This window comes from Gekko japonicus, unplaced genomic scaffold (genome assembly GCF_001447785.1).
Source record: "Gekko japonicus isolate JY-2015 unplaced genomic scaffold, Gekko_japonicus_V1.1 scaffold3093, whole genome shotgun sequence".
Classification (NCBI taxonomy): domain Eukaryota; kingdom Metazoa; phylum Chordata; class Lepidosauria; order Squamata; family Gekkonidae; genus Gekko; species Gekko japonicus.
In genome coordinates, this window is record NW_015174929.1 from 24,085 (window position 1) to 42,243 (window position 18,159).

Below are 18,159 nucleotides of genomic sequence, written 5' to 3' on the forward strand. Positions count from 1 at the left end.
TTTAAAGTGAATGGTGGATCCCCTTAAATATGTAGTAGTTCAGTGTAATACATACCCCCCATGGGTCTTTGAATCAAATTACTTCTCTGAATTCAGTTTTTAGAAAATCTTAAATAGTCTAAGTAACACTGCATTCTTTTTCTTTTTCGCAAATCTAGAAGTAATCCTATTCCTTATATAATAGCCAGTTCTCCGTCTTTTGTTACATATATAAACAGGACCATTATTACTGTGATCCCTCTTGGGTCATGGTTATATTTTCTTATGTGGTGGTTATTTCTATGGTGTGACAGTTTCCTTGCTCTGTCTTAAAGTAAGCAGTGCACATATTATTTATATTGCATGAAAAGGATAGCTATTTGGAGTCAACTGGGGAAATGATCTGTATTTCAAATACAATATTGATATTTGCCTTTATTTTCCTTCCTTTATTGAAAAAAATTAATATTTTGAGGGGAAAAGTTGAAAACAGATTTACAGCAGTGCCAATCCTTGTGGTACCATACTGTTAAAATTCAAATGACTTCATTTGGATGATGCATTAGTACCAATGATTTCTCCTTCCTCCATCCCTACTTTGCCTGTAAGAAGATTTACTTGGGGGAGGGTTGTTGAGTCCAGAAAGAATTCCCTTATCACTTCCTATAATTCTCATGTCGGTGTTCTGTGCTGAAACTGGATGAAAAATGAATACAGTGCTTCTTAAATTGTACTTGAAAGTAGGAACAGACACAGTTAGCTAATAAGTAATTGCTATGGCAACCTCGCCTGCATCATGGAAAATTTGCAGTGAAACCACCTGAAATTAAACTGAGATGTATTTTATAACTGATTAGCAGTTTCTTATTCTTCTTTGAATAATCTGTCCTTCAATAACCATTGAGTGTATGTGTGTTTGTACAAGTGTGTTTTGACTGCATAATTGTTTTAATCTATTATTTTTAAATTATGACACAACCACCGCTGGCAAAGATATTTAACACAAAACGGTAGCACATCTTTATTTTCATTCACACATTCAAAAACAAGTTAATGATAGACATGCATATATTATTAAGTGAACAATTTATGTGGTGTGATCATCTTCAATTCACCTAAGTGTGTAGATTTTTAGCTTATTGTTTTAATGCCATACTTTTCTGCATACTTGATGCCTGCAAGAAGCTTCCTGGGTATGTCAAAGCTGCTGCCTTGTCCGGCGGTGGCTTGGTTTTGCTGCTTTTTTTGTAACAAGGATCAGCCACTTTACCATTAGATATTAGGTAGGTGGTGCCCAGGGGTCTTTTTGTAGAAAAAGAGCTGCCGGAGCTCATTAGCATAACTCATTAGCATATGCCACACCCCCTGACATCACCAGAAGTGTGACATAAGGCCACACCCCCTGACATCACCGGAAGTGTGTCATAAGGCCACACACCCTGACATGACCAGAACCTCTTGATGACTGTTTTTTGTTTCTTGTCCTTGGCCCTTTCGGTCTGTTGGTTATGGTCCAGCTCCCCCTCTTCCTGTCACATGACTCTGATATCACATCCCGGGATGCTCCTTTGTGAGCGACTGGCATTAAAGCTATGAGTGAGCAATTTGGCTACTGCATAAATTAGTTTGCTCTGGAGTCTTCTTTCCTGAATTAAGACAAAAATGTATGAGCCGGAGGCTAAAAAACTGTTAGCTACCTTGCACTTAGAGGAAACACTGGACAAAACCCAGGTGCCCTCAGGAGGTCTACCAGCAGGGCCAAAACTCCAGGAGCCCTCCCACTCTTGCCCCCCAAGCACCAAGAATGCCGAGCATCACTGCACCAGACATAAGAACATAAGAGAAGCCAATGCTGGATCAGGCCAATGGCCCCTCCAGTCCAACACACTGTACAGGGCCAAAAATACCAGGGGCCATCAGGAGGTCCAGCAGTGGGGCCAGAACTCCGCGTGGGCAGAACGAAGCTGCGACGGGGGGGCTGAAAAAGGTGGCAAGGGTGGGGGGCACCTCGGCTGATCTTTTTCCAGGCCCGGCGTGGGGCCTGAAAAAGGAGGGGGTGCCTCGGCAGGTGACGGAAGGGCTCCGCAGGGACCATACCTCCCTGCTGCTTGCTCCTTGGTCCGACCGATGGCTGCTGGGAGCAGGGGCGGGGCTTATGTCCCCGCCCCCTGGGCTTCTGACTGGCGGAGCTCCGTACCGGCGAGCTCCAGCAGGCATCGACCACTGGTGGCGCCTGTGAAGAATGGGAGGGGTGGAATCTCCACCTCACTCCTCCAAATTGGCTCCTTTAGGATTCCTTAAGTGCTCAGGAGCTTGAGGAGGCTATTTTTTTTGTCCAGATCCCACCCAATGTTTACAGTAACAATGACTTAACCAGTGCCCCCCCATAACATGTGTCAATCTCTGGATAGCCTTGTGATCTTCGACGTGGTCTCTGTGCTTCACACCCATGGGATACAGTGTGCATGCGTTGGATCAATCGGCATTGTAGCAAGCTCTTAATGGATTTTCGCGCCCAGACCTCAGGCATGCACAGGAACCCCACCGCGCATGCCCAGGGGGGTGGGCGCGGACATCCCGCCAGTTCCTTTCTTTCCGCCGCGCTGGAAGCACCTTCCTTTAATCAGTCTGATCTGTAGCTTTTTTCCTCCTCAGAGCTCTTCGGTTTTCTCCTCAGTTTTCTGTATTTTTCACTTCTACCTTTGTTGTTTGTTGTTTTCTTCAAAAAACAACAACAAACTTTGGTTAGTTTCGGGGGAGGTTTTTCCGTTTACCTCACTCTGGCCTTCGGGCTCCCCCCCTCTTTTTCTTCTCCATTTTACTTATTTTATGGAGGAGTGGGGCTTTTTCAAGCATTGCAGAGGTTGTGGCAGTAAGCTCGCTCCACCTGATGGCCACACCCTCTGCATTTTTTGTCTTGGCGAGACGCACCGACTAGAGTCCTGTCGACACTTCACCAAGTTTTCCAATCAAACTAAGAAAAAACCTAGCGGCGCAACACCAAGTAGCTTTACTAGAGTCAGCGCTCAATCCCGCTTCAGTCATGGACTCAGAAGGGCCAGTAAGAACATCAACAGCTCCGGTTTCAAAGCCCTCGTCTGACATCGTTCAGTTGACATCAAAGCGTTCGGCACCAATGGCGCAGTCTTCAGCATCGACGCCTGTGAAAAGGAAACAGAAGGCGGGTAAAGAGCACAAATCGGCCAAAAAGGGCTCCTCTAAGGCCCTAAAGGCGGTGAAGTCTGGGAATGTAGTGGGTACTGCACAGAGTAATGCCCCTAACGTGCCCCCCGCTCCAACGGCAGTATCGGCATCGGAGGCTCCGGTTGCTCCACCGATACCGACCATCCAACTACTGGATTCTCCCATACACCAGCTAGACCATGACACGCTGGTCGATATGCATCCTTTCTCCGAAATCGATAATGTTGAGATCCTCAGTTGTCCCCTGGGCACGGATCGCTCTCCCTCTGCTCAGTCATCGACATCGATGGTCTCGGAGTGCCATGCAGATATCGATGTGGCTTGGCATCGACAGATCACTAAAAGCACTCAACGTCATCCTCCCCATCTGTTTGCCAAGGATCGGCCCTTCGATATCGATGATCGGGCTAATAGGGGCCACACACGGTGATGATATCCTACACTGTCTCCCAGATGCTCCCGCTCTAGGAGTAGATCCCCATGAGTCTTCCTGCCCCCCCACCTCCTCTCTCCTGGGATCACTGCCAACTGCGTTATCTCTATGGGGCTTATCCACCTGCATCCATGCCGTGGTTGACTCCAGCAGGTTACTCTGATTGGGATAATTACTCTACCCACAGATCACAGTCTCCCTATAGATCGAGGCTTTTGGCGTCTCTCTCCTGTCTACCACATCATCCATCTGATTACCCTCCTGAACATTGACTGGATCAATATCGTCCTCCCAATCCCCCTATCCCACAGTCAACAGATCCAACCAGTCAGGTCAAGACCACTCTGGTACAATTACCAGAGCCCAATTCCTCTGACTCTGTTGATGAGGATTCTGATACAGGGGCTTCAGATGTGCACAGCTCCCCTGACCAGCTGTCTCCTAACCAGGCAGTAGCCGATGATCAACCTATATCTCCATCTGATAATTTAACCTCCTACGGAGACCTTATAAAAAGAATGGCACACTCACTTGGCCTTTCAGTCATACAACCATATCCACAGGTAACAGATGCTGTCTTCGATGTCGTCCAGCTAGATACATCGACGGCTACAGCACTGCCCATGTCTGTGGTCCTGTTACAGGCAGCAAAGGCCCCATGGGATAAACCGTCATCAGCTCCTGTGTCCACACATCGCTTGGACCATATGTACAGAGTCCAAGAAGCAGGAGCTGAATTCTTATTCGCCCATCCTCAACCAAACTCCATGGTAGTCACTTCCTCATCCAAGTCCAAGAGAACACATTCTGCACCTTCAGACAAGGAGAGCAGAAAGTTAGATGCATTTGGACGACGTTTCTACTCTACGGGAGCGCTAGGAGTAAAGACCACCAATTACTTAGCGTGTATGAGTAGATACCAGTACACTTTGTGGGAAAGGCTTTCTGAGCTTCTGGCTCACCTTCCAGAAGACAAGCAGGCAGGCCGCATCATCCAAAAGGAGGGCATGGTACTGGCAAAGCAACAAATCAATATTTCCAAACATGCCCTAGACACTTCCTCAAGGACAATGGTTTCAGCCATAGCTCTCCAAAGGCATTCCTGGCTACGCAACACCAATCTACAGCCAGATACTAGGTCATACGTAGAGGATCTCTCCTTTGATGGCCTTGGTCTGTTTAACAGTACTACAGACACCATTTTACAAGATATGGATAAAAGCATAAAAGCTTCTCGTGCTCTGGGCGTTTCCTCATCCACGAGACAACATTACCGACTTTGTCCCTGGTCCAGACCCTGGCAAAAACGCACCCCAAACCGTCAATCTCCTGATCGGCAATGGAGGCCACGTACATCCTCTGGAGGCCAGAAGCCCACATTCCAGAAACCTAGATTTGGATCGGGACAACAGTCTTCCCGCAGTAAGCAGGCAAAGTCCGCCAAGCAGGGTTTTTGACTTCCATATCTCCCAGTCACATCCAACCCATCTCACCCCTTTCCTCCAAACCTGGCACCTCATCACCACAGACGAATGGGTGCTGTCTGTCTTAATCCAGGGCTATCGCATAGAATTCATTCAGAACCCCATCACTCCTTTCTTCGTCTCCACACCCCCTTATACAGCCCTCCTGGAAGAAGTGTCCGTCCTTCTGCAAAAGGGAGCCATCGAACCGGTGCCACTGCATCTACAGGGCAAAGGATTCTATTCCTACTATTTCACTGTTCCGAAGCGGGACGAAGGCATTCAGCCAATCTTAGATCTACGGGCGCTAAACTGCTTTGTGAGCTACCACCGCTTCTGCATGGTGTCCTTGCAGCAGATTCTGCCACTCCTCCAGAACAACATATGGATGGCCACCCTCGACCTCCAAGATGCGTACTTCCACCTCACCATCCACCCATCCCACCGCCAATACCTATGCTTCGCAATTGGTCAACATCATTACCAATATTCAGCCCTGCCATTCGGCCTTTCAAGTGCACCAAGAGTCTTACAAGCGGCAAAAATTCTGTTCCTCGTTGGGTGACGATTCCCCTCAAGCCACCTCCGCAGGTCTCAAAAAAGTTTTCGAATTCATCCTATCTTTCGCTGACTCGGGACTTCCACATTCCTCGTTAAGGGTTTATTTGGCCGCACTTTTGGCCTACCACGTTCAAGTTGAGGGATGCACACTGTTCTCGCATCCACTTTCTAAACGTGTTTTGAAGGGACTGTTGCACCTTTACCCTCCCATCAAAACCCCTGTCGTCCCCTGGGACCTTCCCCGGTCCTTTGCCAACTCACCAGGAAACCTTTTGAGCCGCTCGCAACTTGTGACATAAAATTCCTGTCCTGGAAAACAGCCTTTCTGGTGGGTGTCACTTCAGCAAGGCAAGTTGGAGAAATACTGGCTTTCAGACATGACACTCCTTACTTGTCTTTTTTGCCAGACAGCGTCCGCCTTGTACCTGACATCTCGTTCCTGCCAAAGGTAGTGTCAGAATTTCACCTACAGGCAGAGGTCTTCCTCCCAGATTTCTTCCCGGCACCGACATCCTCAGAGGAGAGGCTGTTACACACCTTGGATACGAAACGTGCGCTTCTGTTCTACCTAAACAGAACCCGTCCGAGACGTGACTCTCAACTTTTCGTCTCCTATGGGCCAGCAAGGCTGGGGACTCGCATCACGGGTCAGCGCCTATCAAGGTGGATTGTGGGTCTCATCCGCCTCTGCTACCTTATCGCCAAGCAGCCATTGTTGGCCCTATCAGGGCTCATTCAACCATAGCTGTTGCAGCCTCAACGGCCTTCCTCCAGGGAGTTCCCCTAATGGACATTTGCAGAGCCGCTACGTGGGCTATGCCTAACACATTCATAAGGCACTATGCCCTAGACGTTCGTAAGAACTCTCGTACCGACATGGGACGTCACATCTTAGCCTCGGCTTCGCAGTAATGACCTGCCAGCACCCTCCTCCAGGAAGGACACTGCTTGCTAATCTGCCATGGGTGTGAAGCACAGAGACCACATTGAAGATAAACAGGTTGCTTACCTGTAACTGGTGATCTTTGAGTAGTCATCTGTGCATTCACACCACCCGCCCTCCTTCCCCGCTGCTGTCAGCTTCTACATTTTTCATAGGGGTTGATTCGCGGCGGTTCGAAGGAACTGGTGGGATGTCCCCTCTGGGCATGCGTGGTGGGGTTCCTGCGCATGCCCGAGGTCTGGGTGCGAAAATCCATTAAGAACTTGCTACACTGCCAATCGATCCAGCGCATGTGCACTGTATCCCATGGGTGTGAATGCACAGATGACCACTCGAATATCACCAGTTACAGGTAAGCAAACTTTTTTTCCTTCACAATAAGATGTGTTTGTATGGTTGAACAGCTGTAAATTAATATCCTAATATACCACCCAACTTCATTCATACTTATTTTCAGCATGAGCTGGAGTGTAGAAAATTAAAGAAATATGGATTGCATTCTGACCGTCGTTGGATTGTTAATGAACTGCAGCATGCTGTCATGTTCTGCTATGGTGTTAACCCTTCTGAAAATGGCTGATTGGAAATTACTGTGGTTTGACATTAGTGATTATATTCCATATTGTGTGTCATGTGGTCCGTTATTTTCCTAATAACCAGTCAATCTGAAACTGTCAGTGCAATTCGTTAAAAATAAAGAGCAAGCATAGGGAAAATAAAATTAATGGAAAAGCTTTGCTCATTAATTTTTTGTACAAGATTAAAAACAAAAACAGAGGATGTTGTTTTACAAGAATGTATAACTACAAGTTTGCAAGGTGGAACCTGTAACCAACCTTTATTTGCAGATAGATTTAGGTGGGTAGCCATGTTAGTCTGAGGCAATAGAACAAAGTTTGAGTCCAGTGGGACCTTTAAGACGAACAAAGCTGTCACAGCAGAGCACCTTGAGAGAGGCAGCCCTGTAGGTACGGGGTTCCCAAGCCCCGAGAGGCTTTAGAATAACCAGTAACTTAAATTGTACCTGAAATATAATAGGCAGTTTCAAAACACATACAATCTGAATATTGCTGTTATGTTACCATTTTTTTGTTTATTGGTCTGTATATGTAGCAATTTTTTTCAACTGTTAGCTGCTTTGATTCCCATCACAGAGAAAAGCACGGTACAAATACCTAAATAAATAGTAAGGGAGTCCCCTCAGTTTGCACCAGCTGAAGTTTCCAAATAATCTCAAAGACAATCCCATGTCAAGTGCATTACCAATGCCTAGCCTTGATGTGACTGTGACTTAGATCAACATGGTTGAGTCTGCTAACCTGAGGCAGGGAACAATATCTGTTCTAGATATGGGGAAGAAGGCATTCTTAGTAGCTAAATTAGTCTGAATCTCCAGTAATGATGGATCCAATATAACTCCCAGACTCCTCATTGAATTAAAGAGGATCAGGTAAACCTCTTCTGGTCCTAGTTTCACTAACTTTATCTATTTTAAGTGCAAGCAGAAAACTGACCAATGGAAGACTGTCTGCAAGACAAGCCTGTGTCTGTACAGTTGCATATAAAATAAATATGTTTGTAATTGTATTGCTTTAAATAATTCCAAAGATCATTTTTCTTTGCTGTGTTCTGAAAACTTTGATTTTCTGAAAGCAATCCATACAGTCTTTAAAGTAGCTTTAGGGCTATGCCATGAATTAACCTTCTACATGTTTATTGCAGTCATCCTGTTCATCCCAAGAGAAGTTACACCAGTTACCATACCAACCAACACCAGATGAACTACATTTTTTGTCTAAACATTTCTGTGCCACTGAAAGCATTGCCAGTGACAATAGATGTAGGACCACGCAAATGCGTCCACGTTCAAGAAGCCTCAGGTGGGTTAACTTGTCTAGAATCAGAAATTATCTGATTATAGAAATCTATGTAAATATGGCTTTTACAAATATACCAATGACATTTTATGCCTGTAATATAACTAAGTTTCTAAGTGTTCCTCCACTAATGTAGCTTACATTAGGATCCAAGCAGCTTTTTCACTCCATCTCACCCAGTTTTTCTCCTTACTGTAGACCACAACCCACATGACTTTTGTACATGCAGGGACCCACGATCTCCAGCAATACTCTATTTAGGTGGTCAAAGGGACCCCTGCTTCCTTTTTGACTTATAAAACTCTGAATCCAACCCAGTTGTATGAACTCACAGTAGTTAATGCCTAATTTTAACTTCTTTAGTATTTTGATTTAATAATTAAAAATATTATTACTGTATCAATAGAAATGCTTTCAAAACGTTTGTGACAATGGCTGCATTTAGCACTCTTACTCAAGTGCAGTTACACTTGTTGCAGGGCTTGTGCAGTTTGTTGTAAGGTTCACGCATCTGTTCCTTCCTTGTACCTTTTTGCATGGAGAATCATGGTTAACAATCAGTTACCCAGAAAATATGAATGCCTGGGTTAACTGGAACTGAGCTCTGTCCCCCCCAATTAGGATTCTAAACCTGGTTTAAACCCTGAATTTGTACTTCATGTGTAACCTGACTGAGACTTTAATCACAAATCTCAGTACCCAAAGATGTGGAAGGAATGAGGTATGAGGAGTGTGTGTGACCCTGACTGCAAACTAGATTTGTGCTTAGTTTTACTTAAGCCAATATAAATTATTCAGAATTCTTAACTTTACAGTAGCTAGAAGTTCTTATAATTTTTCTTCCTGTAAAGTTTGAAGTACATCATCATGATGAGTAAAAATGTTACTTGTCTCTAGAGTACTGAGATATTGTCTAGGATACTTGCCAAGAGAGAAAATCATGGACGTATTTTTTTATCCTTCTCACAGACTTATTTTTTTAGCTTTTTTAGATGGAGCATACAGTAGGGACAGCAATGTGGCCTTCTTTCCCTCCCCGTTACTGGAAAAAAATTAAAATATATTCTGAATATGTTCTAATTACAGTGCATGATGGGAACTGTGGAAAATCTCCTGTATTCCATGAAACAGCAGTGCTAGAGCAGTGACTTGCAATTTGTGCATGGCCAGACCAAGTCAGTCATGTACAGTGAGCATGCACCTGGCTCCTGATAGAATCTTTCTTTCCCCTTAATCTCCCTTAGCCATGTTGAAACCTATGGGAAAACAAAATGGAATTGTGGAGTTGTGAAGTTCGGTTTCATGGGTAATGGGTTACTTTTTTCTCTATGTTGAGTAGGGAAAAAGTGGGATGGAGCCATTTTCTTTCTGGGAATACGGGCACTCTTACATAAAAATACACTTCAGTGGTTTGATCGAAGCATTGAGTTTTCAGCAAATAAAACTAGTAATTTTTCTAGTGTTTAATTAATTAAACATTTATATTTGTGATGAAATTCTATGTTAACTTGCACAATTTTCCCCAGCTGTGTCATTGCATAGGCTTCTACAGCCTCTGATTGCAGCAGACATTAGAAAAAGATTGATGGTAAATAAATTGAAGTAGATATTAGAAAGGATTTATGGTAGATGAGGATTTAGTGAGAGATGCAACAGAACTTGTTTTGGGTTCATGCAAGCCTACTTATACATGTTTTAGATTCCAAATAAGGCATTTTAATACAGTGCTGATATTATATACCTAATTTGGTGAGCTTTTGGCAGAAAAGAATATTTGTGCCACATGTTAGATAATATGTAAACTGTTTTTCTTATTTGTAGGAAAGGAGGAATGTACAAAGTGGCCTTTAAACTCAGATTTGATTAATTTAGTGCTTCTACTATCTTGATTATTTAATTCATAACACCCATGGTGCAGGAGCAGAATTGCCTGCAAGTGTGGCTCTGGTGCCTGCCCCTGCAATGGTTCTGGGGTGCCAGAAAATGGCCTGGCATCTCTAATTGATACACTATATAAAACAACATGTAAATAGTGACCAAAAGATACTTAAGTTACTTAAAAGCAGTGGTGAACAATTGCTTCACACACCTTCAAATTTTGTCAGTATGTCAGTTTTTTATTTTGCAGTTAGAAAGTACACTATTCTAATGATGCTGACATGGTAAAAAACATAAATTTAAAAACCCATTTTCAGTTCATTCAAGACAAGTTTCAAGGGATAATTTACTTTCCTTGCAGCCCTGGACGTTCTCCTGCCTGCTGTGACCATGAAATAATTATGATGAACCATGTATACAAAGAGAGATTCCCAAAGGTAATGAATAATATTAATTGTATCCAGTATCTAACTTAATAAAAAGTCCAGGTTCTAAGGCATAGAATGTTCATATGTTATTTTGAGTAAATCAGATTAATTTCTCTAAGGCAAAGAGCTTCATCAAGGCATCAATATTCTTAAATATTAATTTTAAAACACGTATTGTCAGCTAGATACTTATCCAATAGTGCGGCTAATCTCTGTTGAAACAGAATTATTCTGAGAATTTGCTTCTGTTCCATTACCAGGATCCAAAATGCCCTGTGCACATACACCAGTTTTCATGATTTCCACTTTTTTCTGCAGCAATATTTGCTACGGTGAGGCAGTTCTACAAGGTACTAGGTTTTCAGGGGGCATGGTTAGGAAAGAAGGCCCTAAGAAAAATCCCACATGGAAGCCTGGTGAAGACTTATTGGGTCTTTTATAAAAGGGATCTTCTCCTGTTTTCACACACTAGTGTTTAAAACACTGTTTTACAAATATTTCATTTGAATTGATTTTGAGTGTAACTGTTAGCTTAAAAGAATGATAAAGTTTTGCCTCTTTTTAAAGATTCATTGTAGTTTTACTTCTTATTTTATTTATTTATTGATACTTTCAATTTATAAACTGAGCTCAGGGCACTTAACAACAGAAAATCTATACAATTTAAAATCCAAAGAATTAAAATACCTTAAAACATTTTCAAATGACATTGAAATCAATTTACAAATTGTATTACTGTCTCGCAAATAGGTGGAGAAAAAAGCAGGATGGGGGAGGGGAAGGGAGTACCAGATAGAATGGTACCTGTTGCTGTCCTCAAACAAAAGCCTGGTGGAACATCTCTGCCTTGCAAGCCCTGCGGAAATGCACCAGGTCCCACAGGGTGTGGATGTTGTTTGGCAGAGAGTTCCACCAGGTGGGAGCCCCAGGGCTAAAAAGGCCTTGGTTCTGGTTAAGGACAGCCAGACATCTTTGGGGCTAGGGATCATAGTAGGATGTTCACAGCAGAGCAGAGCATGGTAAAACAAAGTTTGAGTTCAGTGGCAGCTTTAAGACCAACAAAGTTTTATTCATGTACGTACAAACACACACTTCTTCAGACACAATGAAATGGAAAGATATATCTTTTTACTACATTATATTCTACCATTCTAATCAGTTTTCTGTGTTATTATATGCATTCTTTGTAAAGGGTTTTTTTGGCATTATTTTCTAATTAGTCCTATTAGAGTGGTTATTGGGTGTATTATGTATTATGCTGTCTGTTTGAATTGTTTTTCATATTTTGTATTCTGCTTTGAGTTTCCATGAAAAAGGCTGGCTATGAAGTAAATAAATAAAAAATAAATACATATTAAACTTTTAAAACAATTTGCCTAGGCTACAGCTCAGATGGAAGAACGACTTCAGGAGATTATCACCAACCATTCTCCTGACAACGTCCTCCCCTTGGCAGATGGAGTGCTTAGTTTCACTCACTATCAGATCATTGAGCTGGCTCGTGACTGCTTGGACAAATCTCATCAGGGTCTCATCACATCACGATATTTCTTTGAATTACAGCACAAATTAGATAAACTCCTACAAGAGGTATGAATTGCACAAAAGTTATCTAGAAATCACTGAGATATGTTAATTTAAGTAAGTATGGTTCTAAAGATGATATGCCATTGTATTTAAAAAGTACATAAAAAACATGCTCAGCTCAGTGGCTGCTGAAGAAAACGTATAGTGGTAATTCTTAAATAATTGCTTTGTAAAGCAGTTAAACATATACAGTATAACTTGTATGTTCCCATCGTGTGCCAGATGGAACAGTCTTCTACTTCCCTCAGTCGTGAACAAATGGAATGTTATGTTCTAATTTAATTTTGTTGACTCTGCTAAATATTTGGATGGGCCAGGAAAAAAAAACTATACCAAAGGAGATTGTGCGACTGTTGTGAACAGCACAGCTTACAAATCAGCTAGAAGGCTAAAGCAGACATGAGAAAGGACATGGGTATCCTTTATCATAACACTTGTGCAATTTAAGTGCTTCCTAATGTATTGCATGAAGGCTTAGAAATGTATTTTGAAGGGAAAAAATTCCCATCAACAAGATGCCCATCGTTTAAAAAAGTTTGTTCACTTACCACTAATGCACTTGAGTACTTTCATTACCGGTATGTCTCTTTTCTTTGACCTTGGCAGTGCCACCTTCTAATTTGTAGCAACTTTTGGGGTTTTTTTCTACCTTATCTTCATAATACTGATCACTTAACCTGAGTAATGAAGCACACCCATTGCTCCAAATCAATGAGTGCACAGCCACTGATAAGTTACTTAGGAGTAGTTGTACTCAAGTTGAGAATTATCTATGTTGCTAGATGTACAACATAAGGATTTATTTGGAGATCTAAAACTTAGTATATATTTTCATCCACTGAACATACAGCCTATATGTACAAGGTCTGAACACTTGACTAGGGATGGGCACAAATCATATTTTTACGGTTAGGTTCGGTTTGTGGCTGAACCGAACCATTGTGTTGGTTCACAAACTGAATCGGTTTGTATCGGTTCATGGCAGAAAGCAGAAAGCCAGGGGTTAAATGGCTCCCCACTGCTCAGCTGTTTTTCATGAAGAGCAGCAAGCTGGGGAGCCATTTAAACTCCTGCTTTCTGCTCTTCCTGAACTGCCACAAATTGCCTTAAAATTTGTGGAAGTTCGTGGTGGCTCCTTAGTTCACAGACATTGCTTTATGAACCATGAACTGGCCAAAATTTGTGATGAACTTTAGTTAATGAGCCTGTTTGTGCTCATCCCTATATTTGACACCTTGATGAATTTGGGATAATAGTGTTGGAGCAGACCTCTGTTGGAGAACATGGAGAGGACCTCTTCCAGCTGTGATTAGAATTCTGCATTAAGTAGTCTGTTAGTCATCAGACTTAATAAGGCATCTCCTTAAATCTATAATGGGCATTTCTAATGTTTTTCATCAAGATGCTTTCTGTGGTTTTCATTACAGTTAAATCATTGCCCATTACACTATATTTACCTGAAAGGATGGCTGTATTGAATATAAGAAGACACCTCCTAAAATATGTTATATACACAGGAGTTTTTTTTTTTAATTACTGTACATAGTTGTAGCTTGTATGCAAATGTAAGGTAACTACTTCTCCCCCCCCCCCCCAAACCTAGGAAAGAACTTAGTCTTCCTTTAGGGCAAATACCAAAAGAGAATTCACATGTATTATTTTTTTAATGCCTGGAAAGTTCTGGTAAAGATGAAGTACAAGGAAAATGCTACATATGATTTAAATACACCTGTCTAGTTCCAGAATAATACAAAGGAATACGTATCTGTATTTTGTTGCTAGTAAGCACAATTAAGATAGTAAAATAGTGCTTCAGTTTTAAAGAGCGTTTTCAAGAATAATTTTGATGGTGATAAATTATGGAAGGCGATTGATTCCAAAGCACACCTGTCTACAATATCCTTCAGCTCACACAGAGTTTTTATGATTTTTATTTATGTACCTTTTATTCCAAAGTATGAAAACTATCTTTTGTGCCACCTCTTACAATGTTCATCTTAAGCTTAAATCCTTGCAGGGATGCCTGCTGTTTGTTGGAACTAAATTGTGGGAACCCACTTTGGGTTTCTGATGATACATTCGTTGTCAGTTCCCAGCTGTGACATTCAGTAGATAGCCATCTCCTGCTGCTTGGCACATTGTGATTGCTCTGCATGGCTAGGAAAAGTTATGAGGTGACTGAGCAGCTTGATTTAGCTGACATTTTTGTAGTTCTAAGGTCAAGGTCAATTTGAGTTTAATGTTCTCTTGCAGCACCTTATTTCACTTTCATGGAATCTTTTGTTCATGTTCATTAAGTCCAAGTATAAACCTTAGATAGAAATTGAGGTATATTCAGCATACCAATGTTTGTCAGACATAGCTACGACACGCACAGTGCAACTATTCCTTCTTCCATAAGTCATGCAATACTGTACTGCAATGGGAGATGAGTATTGCCTTTAAACAACTAGATATAGCTCTCAAGCTTAATATTTAATTATGTATTAACATTTTATTTGGTTAGCTGCAACTCATGAGTTAAAAGAAATCTTATGGAAAGTAAATTTCTAACCATGCAAGGAATTTGTAACAATTGTTACCTGTTTGTTTGATTCAGCTTTGCACTCATGAATATCCATCCAGTACAGTTGAGAATAAGTAGTGGATGCAATTTGAACTTTATCCTGCAGCTTCTGTTATTCTAACAAACAAGTGCCTATTTGAGATAGGAACAAAGGAACGTCAATATCTTTCTGCCAAAAGAAGCAACATATGGCTTCTTTGCATTCATTAGGTCTCTGAGAGTCTCTTCTTTGTTACTAGACAAAAAAAAGTTTGAAAGAATTCAGAATGCAATTCAGAAACTCTTGCAAATTCTTTTCCAACCTTTTTGAAGAAAAAAGTTCTTTTGTTCCTGTTCTTTCACATTATTATTTCCTTTTCTTTTCTGATTATCTGCAGAACGTACCATTGCATTTACTACTTGTAGCTTAGTCGCCTACTGCCCCCCACATATACATATAATTGTTTTTTATTCCACAGATAAGGAGGTGAAATGTTTAATCGTTAAGCATATAGCTGAAAATATAAAAGATATTTGCTCTGGTCCAGCAGTGGCAAGCAGTATGTCAAAGCAAGCTTTGTATATGGATCACATTGCCAGATGTGGTCTCTGAGTGCTGCGTGGTATTTTAAATACCTTGCTATTTATGTGACATTTGTGTGCCAAGCCTGTGAATTTACTTCCAGGGATAGATGGTTCATCCTAAACTTCCTGAAAGAAAGGATAGAAATATAACAAGTAATAACTGATTTGCGCCATCAGCATTCACAGTGCTAATTGCACTGTTGGTAGGAGGCTGATCTAGGCCCCCTTTTTAGCTCCAGAGCAGTAGTTGGTTAGTTTGCTGCAATAAAATTAAGTAGGAGTCCAGTGGCACCTTAAATTTTGTTATTTGTTAAGTGTTTCAGGACTGCTGTTTAACTCTTTTGGTTTTTTTATGGTCTGCTTCTAGCCTGAGGTCTGTTCTTTGAATATCATTTTAGGCTGTTTTAAGCTGCTTTTATGCCTTTGGCTTGTTCCTATGTTCCTATGTTTCATTGTTTATATTTTTATTTTATTTTTATATTAACTAAACAACACATACAGAGCTCTGTATTCCAGTGCTGTATAAACAAAATTCAATTTTTCACAACTCTACTTAATTGGGGCTCTCTCTGTTTCTCACTTCAAATGAGCCAATTTAGACATAAAAGCTACGTACTAAATTCTCTTACACAGGTTTTTCTACCGACCCAGGGGACTCTGTGAGTCTGCAGAAAAAATCCAAAAAGGAAGAAAAAACCCTCAGGGATGGTTGAACACCCCCCCCCCCGACCTTTTAAAATGGCCACTGCCAGGATCTACTTCAGGCCATGCCACATCAACAGTGAGAGCTGGACTGGCTGATAGCTAGAGAGAGAAAGAGAGATGGAGAGAGATGAGTGGGGGAAGAGGGGAGGAAGCAAAAGCAGAACTGGGATTGGGGAAGATTCCTCCTGCACTATGAATGGCTAAATAGCTGGGAGATGTTTTAAAAGGACATCTGAGCTTCTCGCCCCTACCTCTTCTGCTGCAGGCTCCACTGTCCTCTTAAAACTTTCTTGGAGGGGAGGCTTCTAACTGCTTCTCCCCCTCTACCAGCTCGAGAAAGACTGACTGGCTGAGAGTGAGAGAGAGAGAGAGAGAGAGAGATGATGGGTGGGGAAGAGGGGAGAAAGCAACAGCAGAGCTTGGACAGGGGGGGATTCCTCGCTGCCTCTCGTCCATCTCCAACACTATTTTCCCTGCAGTATGAATGGCTAAATAGCAGGGGGAATTTTTAAAAGGACATCTGAGCCTGCAATTGCAAAGCCTTGCAAGTGGGAGAGAAGGATCATTCTTACCCCAATCTCTGTAGCTGCAGGCTCCACTGTCTTTTAAAACCATTCTCTCTGGCTTCTAATTGCTTATCCCCCCCCCCCAGCTTGGGCACTACTTCTTCCCACCACTTCTCTCTTCTGACTGACTAGAAGCCAGAGGGAAGTTATAAAAGGAGAGCTGAGGCATCATTAATGGATGGGTGGCACAGTGACTGAGTGGTAGGAGGCAGGTGGAGAAGAGGCGGGATTTCCTCCAACCAGTGTCAGTTTGTACACACCACCTTTTAAAACATTCTTTAGCAACCCTGACAGACAAACTGCCAAAGACAGCTGTGGTGCTGTGAGAGAATGTGGACTCATCTCAGGCTGAAGAAGACTGGAGCCCTGCAACCACATAATTCTCCACGGCAAGGCAAGAGACTGAACAAGCAAAGGTGCCTCAGGCTGATCCATTGATAAACCACTGACCATTTAAACAGCTGCTTTTGGCAAGGACACTCAGAACGAGAGTGGTACAGGATGCCCAGTAAGGCAATCTTGAAATCACAACTCACATAAACAAAGTGATTGTAATTCCCAGGCAAACTCCTCTTTGAAGCCAACTTCAGTCAGCTGGCCGACTATGCACAAGGGAACTGAGCAAGGCTAGACAGATCTCTTCCCAGTGTTCAGTAAAGAAAAAGGGGGAAACAAAGGGGAAAGGGAAAAGTGGGCTCCAATTGTCACACCCTTCCCTTCACAGAAGGCTGTCACAGAGCTGCCTCCTCCCTTAAGAGAGCGCCGCTCAGAACAATTGAAAGAATCTCTGCCTTTTTTGTCAGAAACAAATCCCTCATCAGTACCATACAGAATACAATGCCAAAAGTATATCACAAAAGAGAACGCCCTGCCAAAATGAGAAAATCCAAAAATCTAATAAATCAGTTACTGCAAAAAATCCATTTAAATAGTAACCAACTATACTATAAATAGTTGGTTTAATAATAAAAGTTAATAATATACATTTTGTTGCAAGTCCCCACTTGTTTTATATGAAGTCTAACAACATTACATTAGGATCAAATGATACATCATATCCAGTAATATATTTAGCTAAAATTGCTTTTGTTTCCAAAAATGTATTATTAATGGATAACTCCAAACCATGTGCGATCTGCCTGCATTCAAAGCCTTACACCATTACCAGTTTGTATTATCTAGCTTATAAATATGCTTTGGACTCAATGATATCAAATACCAATTCAAAATAGTCCATATAAAGGACAGTTTCTGTAAACATTTATCACATTCCAAGATGTCACTCCATATTCTATTCCATTCTTGCTGTGTAATTTCAATGCCTGTATCTTTCCCCCATTTATTCTCATAGTTCTCTCCTTTATCTTGTACATTAATTAAAATCTGATACATTGCATCAATGTTT

At 41.8% G+C, this 18,159-nt stretch overlaps 1 protein-coding gene across 1 annotated transcript in view; it reads left to right on the plus strand.

The window, feature by feature from the left end:
* Window positions 1–18,159, plus strand: part of MAST4 (microtubule associated serine/threonine kinase family member 4) — an 86,732-nt gene that overhangs the window by 10,773 nt on the left and 57,800 nt on the right. Inside the window, exons 4-6 of the mRNA XM_015425083.1 lie at window positions 8,306–8,463; window positions 10,700–10,775; window positions 12,147–12,356. Of these exons, the coding sequence (XP_015280569.1) occupies window positions 8,306–8,463; window positions 10,700–10,775; window positions 12,147–12,356 (444 nt within the window). The remainder of the gene's footprint in view (window positions 1–8,305; window positions 8,464–10,699; window positions 10,776–12,146; window positions 12,357–18,159) is intronic.